General features: G+C 71.7%; 1 protein-coding gene across 2 annotated transcripts; it reads right to left on the bottom strand.

The window, feature by feature from the left end:
* Positions 1–397: 397 nt before the first annotated feature.
* Positions 398–13,009, bottom strand: DTX1 (deltex E3 ubiquitin ligase 1). Of its 2 annotated transcripts, XM_068911237.1 has the most exons (9): positions 12,160–13,009; positions 7,223–7,817; positions 3,500–3,561; positions 3,191–3,352; positions 2,798–2,859; positions 2,514–2,672; positions 1,250–1,411; positions 1,082–1,171; positions 398–906 (listed from the first exon to the last, which is right to left on the bottom strand). In XM_068911237.1, the coding sequence occupies exons 1-9, from the start codon at positions 12,416–12,418 to the stop codon at positions 682–684; spliced, it is 1,776 nt and encodes a 591-aa protein (XP_068767338.1). In that variant the 5' UTR covers positions 12,419–13,009; the 3' UTR covers positions 398–681. The 2 variants fall into 2 exon arrangements, with proteins under 2 accessions (XP_068767338.1, XP_068767339.1); XM_068911238.1 differs by lacking the exon at positions 2,514–2,672.
* Between the last annotated feature and the right edge of the window lie 250 nt (positions 13,010–13,259).

Genomic DNA, 13,259 nt, shown 5'->3' with positions numbered 1-13,259 from the left:
TGTCCGAGCCGTTCGGGATTCCCGGCGGGGCCCGTGTGTGGCCCCAGCACGCCCGTCCAGACTACAACTCCCAGCGTGCCTAGCGCCGCCAGCGCCGCGCGAGGCCGGGCGGTACCCGCAATGCATGCTGGGCGTTGTAGTCCCGCACTCGCTCCAACCCACCCACCTCCCCCCCCCTTCGCTTGATGGGGCCCCTCTGCCTTCAGGGACCCCCTCCCCGGGGTGCCCTTGGCTGGCGGACGGCAACGAGCCCCGCACACGCGTGTGGCAATCCACGCACAGCCCCGTCCCGCAGCCCCTTCGCGGGCACCACCTCCGCCCGGCCGGTGGCGTTGCAGGAGGGACCGGGCGCTGAGCTGGCGCTGGGCTGCTATTCTGCTCTCTAGACATACAGATATATATATATATATATATATATAATATACTGTACAGAGCGTCCATGGGGGAGCTACGGGCGGGCGGCACAGGTGGGCGCGCTGCTGCTCACACACATGGAGACGCAGGGGAAGGTCCCGTCCCGGAGCCCACGTTGGCATCGCTCGGGTGGCAGGAGAAGGGGGTCGGGAGGCGCATGGGCTGCGCGGGGTGGCCCGGGGCCGAGCCCCCCCGGCACGGCTGCGGCGCGGGCGGCGAAGCGGCGCGGGAGGCCGGCGGCGGTGGAGGGGGGGACACCCGCCTCCGTCAGTCCTTCAGGTTGGCCTCGGAGACGCCCTGGGCCAGCAGCTCGGCCAGGACGTTGTCCAGGTAGTTGGGGTCGGGGTAGCCGTGGCCGGTGAGGTTGGAGCCGAACTCCGTCTTGTGGTGGATCTCGTTCCACACCACCGTGTCCGACTCGCCCGTCGTGTTGGAGGTGCCGACGGTGAAGACGAGCCGCCGGTCCCAGGCCACGATCAGCAGCTTCAGCACCTGCGGCGGGGGGCACGGCCGTCGCGCGCCCGCCGGCCCTGCAGCACCCGGCGCCTCGGCGGTGCCGGGGGGGCTCCGGTCCGCCCGCTCCCCTGGGCGCCTCCTCGGCGGCTGCCCCCCGCCCCGCTGCCCGGCCCTGGCTCTGCCGGCCGCCTTTCCCACCCGTCCCGCTCACCTTCCTGCCCTTCTCGTTGTCGGGCAGGTAGCAGTGCCGCGGGAAACCTCGCGCCGTGAACTTCCTCCCGGGGTTGGGGTGCTCGGGGCCCTGGGCGGCAGGGCGAGGGTGAGCAGGGCGCGCCGACGCCACCCGAGACGTCGGCGGCCCCGCCGCGCGGCACCTCACCTGGATCCCCGTGGGGATGTCGTAGACGATCCGGATGGTTTTGGAGTCGGGGTAGCCCGGCAGGGAGTGCGGGATGAGGTGAAACTCCATCTTCCCCGGGGGCTGCGTGCCCGTCTTCTCCCCGTAGATGGCCTTACAGGTGGGGCACTGCAAGCTGCCATCCTGCGGGGGCACAGCACCCCGGGCGGGCGTCAGGACCCCCGCCCGCTGCCCCCTGCACCACCTCCGTGTCCCCCCCGCCGGGGGCGATGCCCCGCCAGGGACCCCCACCCGCTGCCCCAGCACCCGCCCACGCATCCCCCCCACCGGGGGCGATGCCCGGCTGGGACCCCCACCCACTGCCCCAGCACCCACTCCCACGTCCCCCCCGCCGGGGGCGAGGCCCCTCCAGGGACCCCCACCCGCTGCCCCCTGCACCCACCCCCATGTCCCCCCCGCCGGGGATGATGCCCGGCCGGGACCCCCACCCACTGCCCCAGCACCCACTCCCACGCCCCCCCCGCCGGGGGCGATGCCCCTCCAGGGACCCCCACCCACTGCCCCAGCACCCACTCCCACGTCCCCCCCACCAGGGGCGATGCCCCTCCAGGGACCCCCACCCGCTGCCCCTGCACCCACCCCCGCGTCCCCCTCTCCGGGGGCAACGCCCCTCCAGGGACCCCCACCCACTGCCCCAGCACCCACTCCCACATCCCCCCTGCCAGGGGCGATGCCCCTCCAGAGACCCCCACCCACTGCCCCTGCACCCACTCCCACGTCCCCCCCGCCGGGGATGATGCCCGGCCAGGACCCCCACCCACTGCCACAGCACCCACTCCCACGCCCCCCCCGCCGGGGGCGATGCCCCTCCAGGGACCCCCACCCGCTGCCCCCTGCACCCACTCCCACGTCCCCCCCGCCGGGGGCGATGCCCGGCCGGGACCCCCACCCGCTGCCCCAGCACCCACTCCCACGTCCCCCCCGCCGGGGATGATGCCCGGCCGGGACCCCCACCCGCTGCCCCAGCACCCACTCCCACGTCCCCCCCACCAGGGGTGATGCACCATGCAGGGACCCCCACCCACTGCCCCAGCACCCCCTCCCATGTCCCACCCGACCAGGGGCGATGCCCAGCCGGGACCCCCACCCACTGCCCCAGCACCCACTCCCACATCCCCCCCGCCGGCGGCGATGCCCGGGCCGCCGGGTGCCCTCCGCCCACGGGGGCTGCGGCTGCGCAGGGGCCAGCCGGGCCCGGCGGGTGCCCGGGCGGCGCGGGGCTCACCTTGTTGCCGTTGCTGTACATGGCCACGAGGCAGAGCAGGTGGTACATGTGCCCGCAGCTGCCCAGCCTGCCCACCAGCTCCGCCTTGACGCCCCTGGGGCTCAGGGCGCCCTCGTAGCCCGAGGCGGCGACCAGCCGCTCCATGCAGATGGTGCAGTCCTGGCGGGCGCAGCCAGCGGCGTCAGCCCCCGGCTGCCCCGCGCCCCAGCCTTTGCCCACCGCCGCGTTTAGCAACGCCCGGGGTGTCACCCGGGGGTGCCCGGCGCGCGGTGCTGGGTGCTCACCTCGTCCGGGGGGTTCTTCACCTTCTGGATGTACCGACGCACCACGTCCTCCGGGTTCTTGCCTGTCCGGGGGGGGGGGGGGGGGAAAGGCCGGTCGGATCCTGCCCGCGCTGCCCGCTTGGGGGGGGGGGTAGGTCTGTCCCATGTCCCGCTCCCGTCCCTCCACCCCGGGATGGGGACAATGATGCGGGGAGGGGGACACCGGGGAAGCAGCCCTGGGGGCAGCTCTCCATCACACCCGTCCCCCAAAGGTGTCCTGGTGCCATTCACCCCAGGCCGTGACCCCCAGCCCCCTCGGCACGTCCCGCGGGGTCCCGCACCCTCGGGCGGCAGCAGCAGCGCCCGTGCCTCAGTTTCCCCTCTGGCAGGGCCAAGACCTCGGCGGCTCCTTACTCTTTTTGAGGTGCTTCTTCTTGGTCTTCCTGCAGACGCCGTTGACGCCGGGCACGGGCTTGATGTCGCTCTTGCTGACGGGCGGCGGGTGCAGGATGGGCTTGGGGGCGCGGGTCAGGCAGACGGGCAGCCCCGCCGCGCACATCAGGATGCCCGTCATCCCTGCGCCGGCGGGAGACGCGCTGTCTGGCCGCTCAGCCGGCCCTGCCTCCGGCCCCCCGCCCGCGGCCCGCGCCCCTGCCCCTGCTGCCCACCCCGCTCCCGGCTCCCGGCTCCCGGCACCCGGCACCCAGCACGCGGCACCCTTACCTGCCAGGGCGGGATGCACGGGGCCCGTGCCGTTGAGGTTCTTCACCGGGAGGGCAGGCACCCTGCGCGGGGACAGGAGGGGACAGCAGGCTCAGCCGGGGCTGGCTCCGGCCCCCGCCGCGCGTGGCACGGCCCCGGGGCACGGCCCCGCGGGTGCTGCGCCCCCCCCGCCGCGCGTTGCCCGGGACCACCGCGTCCCTTCTCCGGGGGTTGTCACCCAGTGGGACGTGTCCGTCCCCGTGTGACCCTCCTGGAAGGGATGCTCCACCTCACGCGTCCCCCACGGAGGCACCTTCCCGGCTCAGCCGTGGCCTTGGCCAACAGCCGTGGCACCCCCGGGTGCCCTGACGGGACCCCCCACCCTTCGAGCATCCTCCTTAGCCCACCTGCAGCCGGTTGGACACCCCAGCTCGCCGCCCCAAGGGCACCTCAGCCCCAGGGGGGCAGTGGGGCACCGTCTCCGGGCTGGACGCCGCGATGGAGCGGTAGCTGTGGCCTGGCTGCAGCAGCCTCAGTGGCACCGGTGGCCTTGGGGACAGGCCCTGCTGCCAGGGCGTTCGCGGTGCCGGGAGGCCGGAGGAGGCCTGCGCTCCTCGCCCCTCTGTGCGCGACGGCAGCGCCCGAGACGGCCTGGAAGGGCGAGCGCATCCGGGTGTGCGACTGTGTGCACCCAGACTGCGCGCATCTGGGTGTGCGTGGCCGCGCGTGCGGCTGTGTGTGCATGGTGTGCATGCAGCGGGGTGTGTGTGCATCCGCGTGTGTGACCGCGTGCATGCATCTGTGTGTGTGTGGCCACGCACGCAATGGTTTGTGTGCATCCGAGTGTGCGACTGTGTGTGTGCATCTGTGTGTGTGTCTGGCTGCGTGTGCATGGCCTACACGTAGCAGTGTGTGTGCATCTGGGTGTGCGACCGTGTGTGTATGTCCATATGTGTGTGCGTGGCTGTGTGTGCATGGTCTGCATGCAGCGGGGTGTGTGCATCCGCGTGTGTGACCGTGCGCATGCCTCTGTGCGTGTGTGCGGCTGTGTGTGCATGGCCTGCATGCAGCGGGGTGTGTGCATCCGCGTGTGTGACCGTGTGCATGCCTGTGTGTGTGTGCGGCTGTGTGTGCATGGCCTGCATGCAGCGGGGTGTGTGCATCCGCGTGTGTGACCGTGCGCATGCCTGTGTGTGTGTGCGGCTGTGTGTGCATGGTCTGCATGCAGCGGGGTGTGTGCATCCGCGTGTGTGACCGTGTGCATGCCTGTGTGTGTGCGTGGCTGTGTGTGCATGGCCTGCATGCAGCGGGGTGTGTGCATCCGCGTGTGTGACCGTGCGCATGCCTGTGTGTGTGTGCGGCTGTGTGTGCATGGCCTGCATGCAGCGGGGTGTGTGCATCCGCGTGTGTGACCGTGCGCACGCCTCTGTGTGTGTGCGGCTGTGTGTGCATGGCCTGCATGCAGCGGGGTGTGTGCATCCGCGTGTGTGACCGTGCGCATGCCTGTGTGTGTGTGCGGCTGTGTGTGCATGGCCTGCATGCAGCGGGGTGTGTGCATCCGCGTGTGTGACCGTGGGCATGCCTGTGTGTGTGTGCGGCTGTGTGTGCATGGCCTGCATGCAGCGGGGTGTGTGCATCCGCGTGTGTGACCGTGCGCATGCCTGTGTGTGTGTGCGGCTGTGTGTGCATGGCCTGCATGCAGCGGGGTGTGTGCATCCGCGTGTGTGACCGTGCGCATGCCTGTGTGTGTGTGCGGCTGTGTGTGCATGGCCTGCATGCAGCAGGGTGTGTGCATCCGCGTGTGTGACCGTGTGCATGCCTGTGTGTGTGTGCGGCTGTGTGTGCATGGCCTGCATGCAGCGGGGTGTGTGCATCCGCGTGTGTGACCGTGCGCATGCCTGTGTGTGTGTGCGGCTGTGTGTGCATGGTCTGCATGCAGCGGGGTGTGTGCATCCGCGTGTGTGACCGTGTGCATGCCTGTGTGTGTGCGTGGCTGTGTGTGCATGGCCTGCATGCAGCGGGGTGTGTGCATCCGCGTGTGTGACCGTGCGCATGCCTGTGTGTGTGTGCGGCTGTGTGTGCATGGCCTGCATGCAGCGGGGTGTGTGCATCCGCGTGTGTGACCGTGCGCACGCCTCTGTGTGTGTGCGGCTGTGTGTGCATGGCCTGCATGCAGCGGGGTGTGTGCATCCGCGTGTGTGACCGTGCGCATGCCTGTGTGTGTGTGCGGCTGTGTGTGCATGGCCTGCATGCAGCGGGGTGTGTGCATCCGCGTGTGTGACCGTGGGCATGCCTGTGTGTGTGTGCGGCTGTGTGTGCATGGCCTGCATGCAGCGGGGTGTGTGCATCCGCGTGTGTGACCGTGCGCATGCCTGTGTGTGTGTGCGGCTGTGTGTGCATGGCCTGCATGCAGCGGGGTGTGTGCATCCGCGTGTGTGACCGTGCGCATGCCTGTGTGTGTGTGCGGCTGTGTGTGCATGGCCTGCATGCAGCGGGGTGTGTGCATCCGCGTGTGTGACCGTGCGCATGCCTGTGTGTGTGTGCGGCTGTGTGTGCATGGCCTGCATGCAGCAGGGTGTGTGCATCCGCGTGTGTGACCGTGCGCATGCCTGTGTGTGTGTGCGGCTGTGTGTGCATGGCCTGCATGCAGCGGGGTGTGTGCATCCGCGTGTGTGACCGTGCGCATGCCTGTGTGTGTGTGCGGCTGTGTGTGCATGGCCTGCATGCAGCGGGGTGTGTGCATCCGCGTGTGTGACCGTGCGCATGCCTGTGTGTGTGTGCGGCTGTGTGTGCATGGCCTGCATGCAGCAGGGTGTGTGCATCCGCGTGTGTGACCGTGCGCACGCCTCTGTGTGTGTGCGGCTGTGTGTGCATGGCCTGCATGCAGCGGGGTGTGTGCATCCGCGTGTGTGACCGTGCGCATGCCTGTGTGTGTGTGCGGCTGTGTGTGCATGGCCTGCATGCAGCGGGGTGTGTGCATCCGCGTGTGTGACCGTGCGCATGCCTGTGTGTGTGCGGCCACACACGCAGCGGCGTGTGTACATCCGGGTGTGCGACGGCGTGTGCACACCTGCATGCACGTGGCTTCATGCGCGTGGCTGTGTCTGTGCCGGCGAGGGCGGCCGGGCGCGGGGCTCTGGCTGTGCAGGCTGCCTGTGTGTGCGGGCCTGCGGCTGTGCGCACAGGCGAACCTGCAGCGGGCTGCACGGGAGCGCCTGTGCGCTGCTGCCTGCATGGGCCGCGGCCGGCGCCCGCGTTCAGTCTCCGCTCTGCCCTCCCCAGGCCCCCGGCACGGGGGCGGCCACGGCCACCCGGCTCCGCACCGACTCGAGGCAGCGGGCGCAGGGCCGGCGGCCGCCCAGCGCGCGCTGCCCGAGCCTTGGGCGAGGGGACGCGGTGGGGACAGCGTGCGGAGGAGGCGCCCGGGCGCCCGCTTCCTCCCTGCCGCCCCGCGGAGCCTCTCGCAGGCGGGCGACCGCCGTGACGAGTTTGTCAGGGCTCAGCCCCAGCTAAGCCGGTTTGGGGGGGGGGGTTCCCGCTCCCCAAGCCGGCGGGGTGGCCGTGCCCCCTCCTACCTGGCCATGCGGGCCGGCGCGGCGACGGGCGCCTCGGCGGCGCCCGGAAGCGAAAGCAGCGCGTCACCGCGGGAAGGAAACGGGCGCTTTCCCGCACGCGGCCCCGAAAGCGGCGGCGCCGCGCTCGCGCGCTGCCCGCTCCGCGCCGCTCCGCGCCGCCCCGGCTCACCCGGCGGGCACGGCGGCGCGGCGGCCCGGCCGGTTGAGGTTGTTGAGGGCGGGCAGCGGGGCGCCGGGCGCGCTCTGGCTCCGGGAGAAGGCGCCGGCGGGCGGGCGACCCGCCTCGGCCCTGGCGGCGCCGACCGCCGGGCCGGCCCGCCGCGCGCCCGCCGCCGGGCCGGCGGGCGGCTTGCGGCGCTGCGAGGCCAGGATGGCGTTGGAGGCCGCCCGGGTGCTGTTGACCAGCAGGCACTGCTGGCAGGAGCAGGGCTGGCCCGTGCTGGCGCCCACGGGCCACGACTGCGACTTGGGGATGGAGCCGGCGGTGAGCGGGTAGGCCAGGTCCATGCGGCGGCGCAGGCGGCGCCTGCGCTGCGTCTGCCGGTTCGTCTGCGCCATGCTGCTGAAGGAGATCAGGTAGCCGAAGCCCAGCGAGGACAGGTCGAGCCAGGGGTGCTGCTTCTCGTAGGCGTTCTGGATGGTGATGCAGATGTCCATGTCGTAGGGCGTCCACGAGCTGCCGTCCGTCTCCCACTCCCACACGATGCCCTTGCCCGGCGCCGAGGACGGGTCGTAGAAGCTCCTGCGCACGGGGCGCGCGGTGCCTGCGGAGGGCGGCGGGCTGAGCGGCCGCCCCGCCGCCCGCACCTCCGCTCTGCCTCCCTCCCCGCGACGCCCGCGCCCGGCTGCCGCCCGCCGCCGCAGCACGAGCAGGGCCGAAGGCCATCGCCCCGGGGGATGCTGGCACCCGGCCACGGTCCCCGCGTCCCCCCGCCGCCCCCGAGCCCGGCTCCGGCGCCGCTCGGCATCACGCTGCGAAGCCGTGCGAGCCCCGCACGCCGCCCTGCCCCGAGCGCCCTTTCCGCCCGCTTTGCTCCAGGCTCGCCGCGCGCGCTCCCCGGCCGGCCGGCGAAGCCTTTCCCGGCCGGCAGGTGGTTCCCGCCAGCCGGTGCGCGGATGGAGCGGCGCTGGGACGTCCGGGCCGCGGCTCGGCGTCGCGGGACCGAGCCGTTGTCCTCGGCTTGGCGGCCCCGCTCCCGAGCAGCCCCGCTGCCACCGCGGGGGCCTCTCAGGGCTCCCCACGCACAGCCGGAGCAAAGACGTCGTCCTGCCTCACCGCTGCTCGGACCGAACCCGTCGCCGGGGGGGACACGGCCCCGCGCAGGGCCGGCCCGCCCGGGCTCCCGCCGTGCCGTCTGGCGTGCCTCAAACAGCCTGCTGTGTGGTTTTTTTTCCCCCCTCCCTCCCTCTCCAGCACCGTTTACCCAGCCCTATTAACGATTTTAATAACGGTCATTAATCATCTGCCGTTGCAGGCAGCAGAGCCCGGCCCCAGCGCCGGCTCGTGCTGAGGCAGCTCTGCTCGCTGCCCCGCGGGAGACTCGGCTCGAACCCGGCGACGGGAACTCACGAAAAACTGCCCGCTCACATCCAAATCCCACATCCCGCTCACATCCCTATCCTGAGCCCTGCCTTCTGCTCGGGTCCTGCATCCCGTTGTCCACTCGCGTCCTGCATCCCGCTTGCATCTGCACCCTGCATCCCATTGCCCGCTTGCACCTGCGTCCCGCATCCTGCTCTCCACTCACATCCCCGTCCCACATCCTGCTGTCCACTGACATCCCCTCCCACATCTCACTGCCCACTCGCATCCCCCTCCCGCATCCTGCTCGCATCCGCATCCCCGTCCCGCATCTCGTTGTCCACTCGCATTCCCATCCCGCATCCTGCTGTCCACTCGCATCCCCCTCCCGCATCTCGCTGTCCACTCGCATCCCCCTCCCGCATCTCGCTGTCCACTCGCATCCCCCTCCCGCATCTCGCTGTCCACTCGCATCCCCCTCCCGCATCTCGCTGTCCACTCGCATCCCCATCCCGCATCTCGCTGTCCACTCGCATCCCCCTCCCGCATCCTGCTGTCCACTCGCATCCCCCTCCCGCATCCTGCTGTCCACTCGCATCCCCCTCCCGCATCCTGCTGTCCACTCGCATCCCCCTCCCGCATCTCGCTGTCCACTCGCATCCCCCTCCAGCATCCTGCTGTCCACTCGCATCCCCCTCCCGCATCCTGCTGTCCACTCCCATCCCCCTCCTGCATCCTGCTGTCCACTCGCATCCCCCTCCCGCATCCTGCTGTCCACTCGCATCCCCCTCCCGCATCCTGCTGTCCACTCGCATCCCCCTCCTGCATCCTGCTGTCCACTCGCATCCCCCTCCCGCATCTCGCTGTCCACTCGCATCCCCCTCCCGCATCCTGCTGTCCACTCCCATCCCCCTCCTGCATCCTGCTGTCCACTCGCATCCCCCTCCCGCATCCTGCTGTCCACTCCCATCCCCCTCCTGCATCCTGCTGTCCACTCGCATCCCCCTCCCGCATCCTGCTGTCCACTCGCATCCCCCTCCCGCATCTCGCTGTCCACTCGCATCCCCCTCCTGCATCCTGCTGTCCACTCCCATCCCCCTCCTGCATCCTGCTGTCCACTCGCATCCCCCTCCCGCATCCTGCTGTCCACTCGCATCCCCCTCCCGCATCCTGCTGTCCACTCGCATCCCCCTCCCGCATCTCGCTGTCCACTCCCATCCCCCTCCTGCATCCTGCTGTCCACTCCCATCCCCCTCCCGCATCTCGCTGTCCACTCCCATCCCCCTCCTGCATTCTGCTGTCCACTCGCATCCCCCTCCTGCATCCTGCTGTCCACTCACATCCCCCTCCCGCATCCTGCTGTCCACTCCCATCCCCCTCCTGCATCCTGCTGTCCACTCCCATCCCCCTCCCGCATCCTGCTGTCCACTCCCATCCCCCTCCTGCATCCTGCTGTCCACTCACATCCCCCTCCCGCATCCTGCTGTCCACTCGCATCCCCCTCCCGCATCCTGCTGTCCACTCGCATCCCCCTCCCGCATCCTGCTGTCCACTCGCATCCCCCTCCTGCATCCTGCTGTCCACTCGCATCCCCCTCCTGCATCCTGCTGTCCACTCGCATCCCCCTCCCGCATCCTGCTGTCCACTCGCATCCCCCTCCTGCATCCTGCTGTCCACTCGCATCCCCCTCCCGCATCCTGCTGTCCACTCCCATCCCCCTCCCGCATCCTGCTGTCCACTCGCATCCCCCTCCTGCATCCTGCTGTCCACTCGCATCCCCCTCCCGCATCCTGCTGTCCACTCGCATCCCCCTCCTGCATCCTGCTGTCCACTCGCATCCCCCTCCCGCATCCTGCTGTCCACTCGCATCCCCCTCCCGCATCCTGCTGTCCACTCCCATCCCCCTCCTGCATCCTGCTGTCCACTCGCATCCCCCTCCTGCATCCTGCTGTCCACTCCCATCCCCCTCCTGCATCCTGCTGTCCACTCCCATCCCCCTCCTGCATCCTGCTGTCCACTCGCATCCCCCTCCCGCATCCTGCTGTCCACTCGCATCCCCCTCCTGCATCTCGCTGTCCACTCGCATCCCCCTCCTGCATCCTGCTGTCCACTCGCATCCCCCTCCCACATCCTGCTGTCCACTCGCATCCCCCTCCTGCATCCTGCTGTCCACTCGCATCCCCCTCCTGCATCTCGCTGTCCACTCCACATCCCCGTCCCGCATCCTGCTGTCCACTCGCATCCCCCTCCTGCATCTCGCTGTCCACTCGCATCCCCCTCCCGCATCCTGCTGTCCACTCCCATCCCCCTCCCGCATCCTGCTGTCCACTCGCATCCCCCTCCTGCATCTCGCTGTCCACTCCACATCCCCGTCCCGCATCCTGCTCGCGTCCGCATCCCGCTGCCCGCTAGCCGCTCACACCTGCCTCCTGCATCCCGCATCCCGCATCCCGCGTCACGCACCCCACTTGCATCTGCGTCCCGCTCCCAGCTCGCTTCCGCACCCGGCATCCCGCTCGCATCCATGACCCGGGCGCATCCCCTGCCCCATCCAGCCTGGGGAGCCGGAGCAGACGGAGCCGAGGGGAGGAAGCGGCAGCGTGGGCACGCGCAGCCCTTGCACCCGCCGGCACTGCGGGGCCCCAGCCCCTGCCTCATCCCCCTGGAGCCGGAGGCCGCCCGGAGCCGCAGCAGCACCCGCACCGGCGCCGCCGGGGCCGTGGGGAGCGGAGCCGCGTTCCCGCAGCTGGGAACGGGGTCACCTCGTTTCGCGCTGTCGCTTTTTGCCTTGCTTTTCGCTCTCCGGAGGTACGGAGCGGGCCGAGCCCCCCCGGCGCCCAGCCCCGGCCCTCGCATCACCCCGGCCTCCCCTGGGGCAAGAACAGGCCCTTTCAGCACCCTCAACACACGACCCCGGGCACCAAGGGAGCCCCGAGGGACCCTGGGGCGAGCGTCCCCCGTCGCGGCCTCCGAAAGCGTCAGCGCAGCCTCGGCCAGGGCCAGCGCGCCCGGCTAAATCCGAGGCCGGAGACGGCGGACGGAGGCGGCGGCGGAGCAGGCAGAGGCGACGATGCTGAAGACGAGCCAGCGGGAGGGAGGGAGGGAGCGACGGGGACCTCGCGCCCCGCTGGTCCCCAGGCGAGCAGGACGAGCTGGCAGCCAGCGGGCACGTCCCCCGGGCGCCGCCGGATCAAAGACCCCCGGGGGCAGCCGCTGCGCTCCGGCGGCCGGGCAGGGACCTCCACGCACCCACGCTGGCCGCGGGGAGCCGGGGCCGAGCCAGAGGTGCCGGCAGCCGGGCTGGCGGCCATCCCCGGGGCGTCCCGGCAAGCCCTGAGTCAGCTCGGCCTTGGGTGCCCGGCGGGCACGGGTGCCGAGCCGGGGCCGGCCGGAGGCGAAGGGCACCGCGGACCCCGGGGCAGAGCGACGGAAGGGACGACGGACACCCAGGTCGACGCCGGGACGCTCGGGCTGACGGACGCACGGACGGAGGGGAGACGCGCTGGGACGGACGGACGCACCGGAGGGACAGAGGAGCACAACGCGCCCGGGGACGGAGGGGACGGCCGGCGCCGGCCCCTTACCCGTGTCCTGCCGGAACTGGTGCATGGCCTGCAGGTCGATGACGTAGGGGGCCAGCTGCACGTCGGCCTGGCCCAGCAGCACGCTGCCCCGCGCGTCCTCCTTCAGCGCGTTCTCGATGTGGTGGCACACGGCGGCCGAGTAGGGCCTCCAGCGCCCGTGCTCGTTCAGCCACTCCCAGACCACGACGCGCGCCACGTTTTGGGGCGGGAAGCCCAGGCCGGCGGAGGCCAGCAGGGCCCCCGAGCCCTGCCGGGCCATGGCGGGGCGACGGCGGCTCAGCACCGCGCCATCCGGCCCGCCCGCGCCGCGCGTCCTTCTTCGTCCGCCGGAGGCGAAATACCCTGGGTTGGGTTTTTTTTTTAGGGTTTCCCCCTCCTCGCTCCCTTTCGCTGCTGCAGGGAAATCACTGCGGGGCTCTGCGCTGGCCGGAGCGGCCAGACGGACGCCGGCGGCTCCCGAGCCGCCCGTCGCCGCTCCCGCGGGGCCGCCGCTCGGGGCCGGCGCGATCCATCACCCGGCGGCGAGCGCCCGCCGCTTCCTCTGCCGCCGCCAGCGCGGGGCTCAGGGCGCCGGGCCCCGCGGCGGCATCCAGCTCCGGGTGATGCTGCGGAGAGACGGTCCCCGCGTCCCCCAGCCGGGCTGGCACAGGCTGGCGGGGCACCGCCGGTGTCCCCAACGCCGGCGTCCCCGAGGCTGGCGCGCCTGCGGGGGGGGGTCCCCCTCCTCCTCGGGCTCCTCGCGTCCCGCCGCTCAGCCTATGTCATCGGTCGCTCCGGGGCTGTCCCCGGAGCGGGACACGTCACGGGGCAGCAAGGGCTGGCAGGGAGGGGGGAGGTAACGTCACCTGCAAAACAGGGGCACAGCGCTGGTCGGCCACCTCGGAGACGGCCCCGCGCCCCCTGCCCTCGCCGGCTGGGCACCGCCGTCCCCCCCGGCAGGGTCAGACGGCAGAGCCGGGGCGGGGGGACCGGGGACGCGCCGCGGCTGCGCTTCTGCTCGGGGGCTGCGGGGGCCCGGGCAGCCCCGTCCCCAGCCGGCGCCGCGCCGCCCGGCGAGCCGCTCCAGCCGCCGCTGATTGATGATCTGCACTGCAGGCATC

The sequence above is a fragment of the Struthio camelus genome, chromosome 17 (genome assembly GCF_040807025.1).
Source record: "Struthio camelus isolate bStrCam1 chromosome 17, bStrCam1.hap1, whole genome shotgun sequence".
Taxonomy (NCBI): domain Eukaryota; kingdom Metazoa; phylum Chordata; class Aves; order Struthioniformes; family Struthionidae; genus Struthio; species Struthio camelus.
The sequence above is the reverse complement of the archived record's forward strand: the minus strand, read 5'-3'. Positions and strand labels throughout refer to the sequence as shown.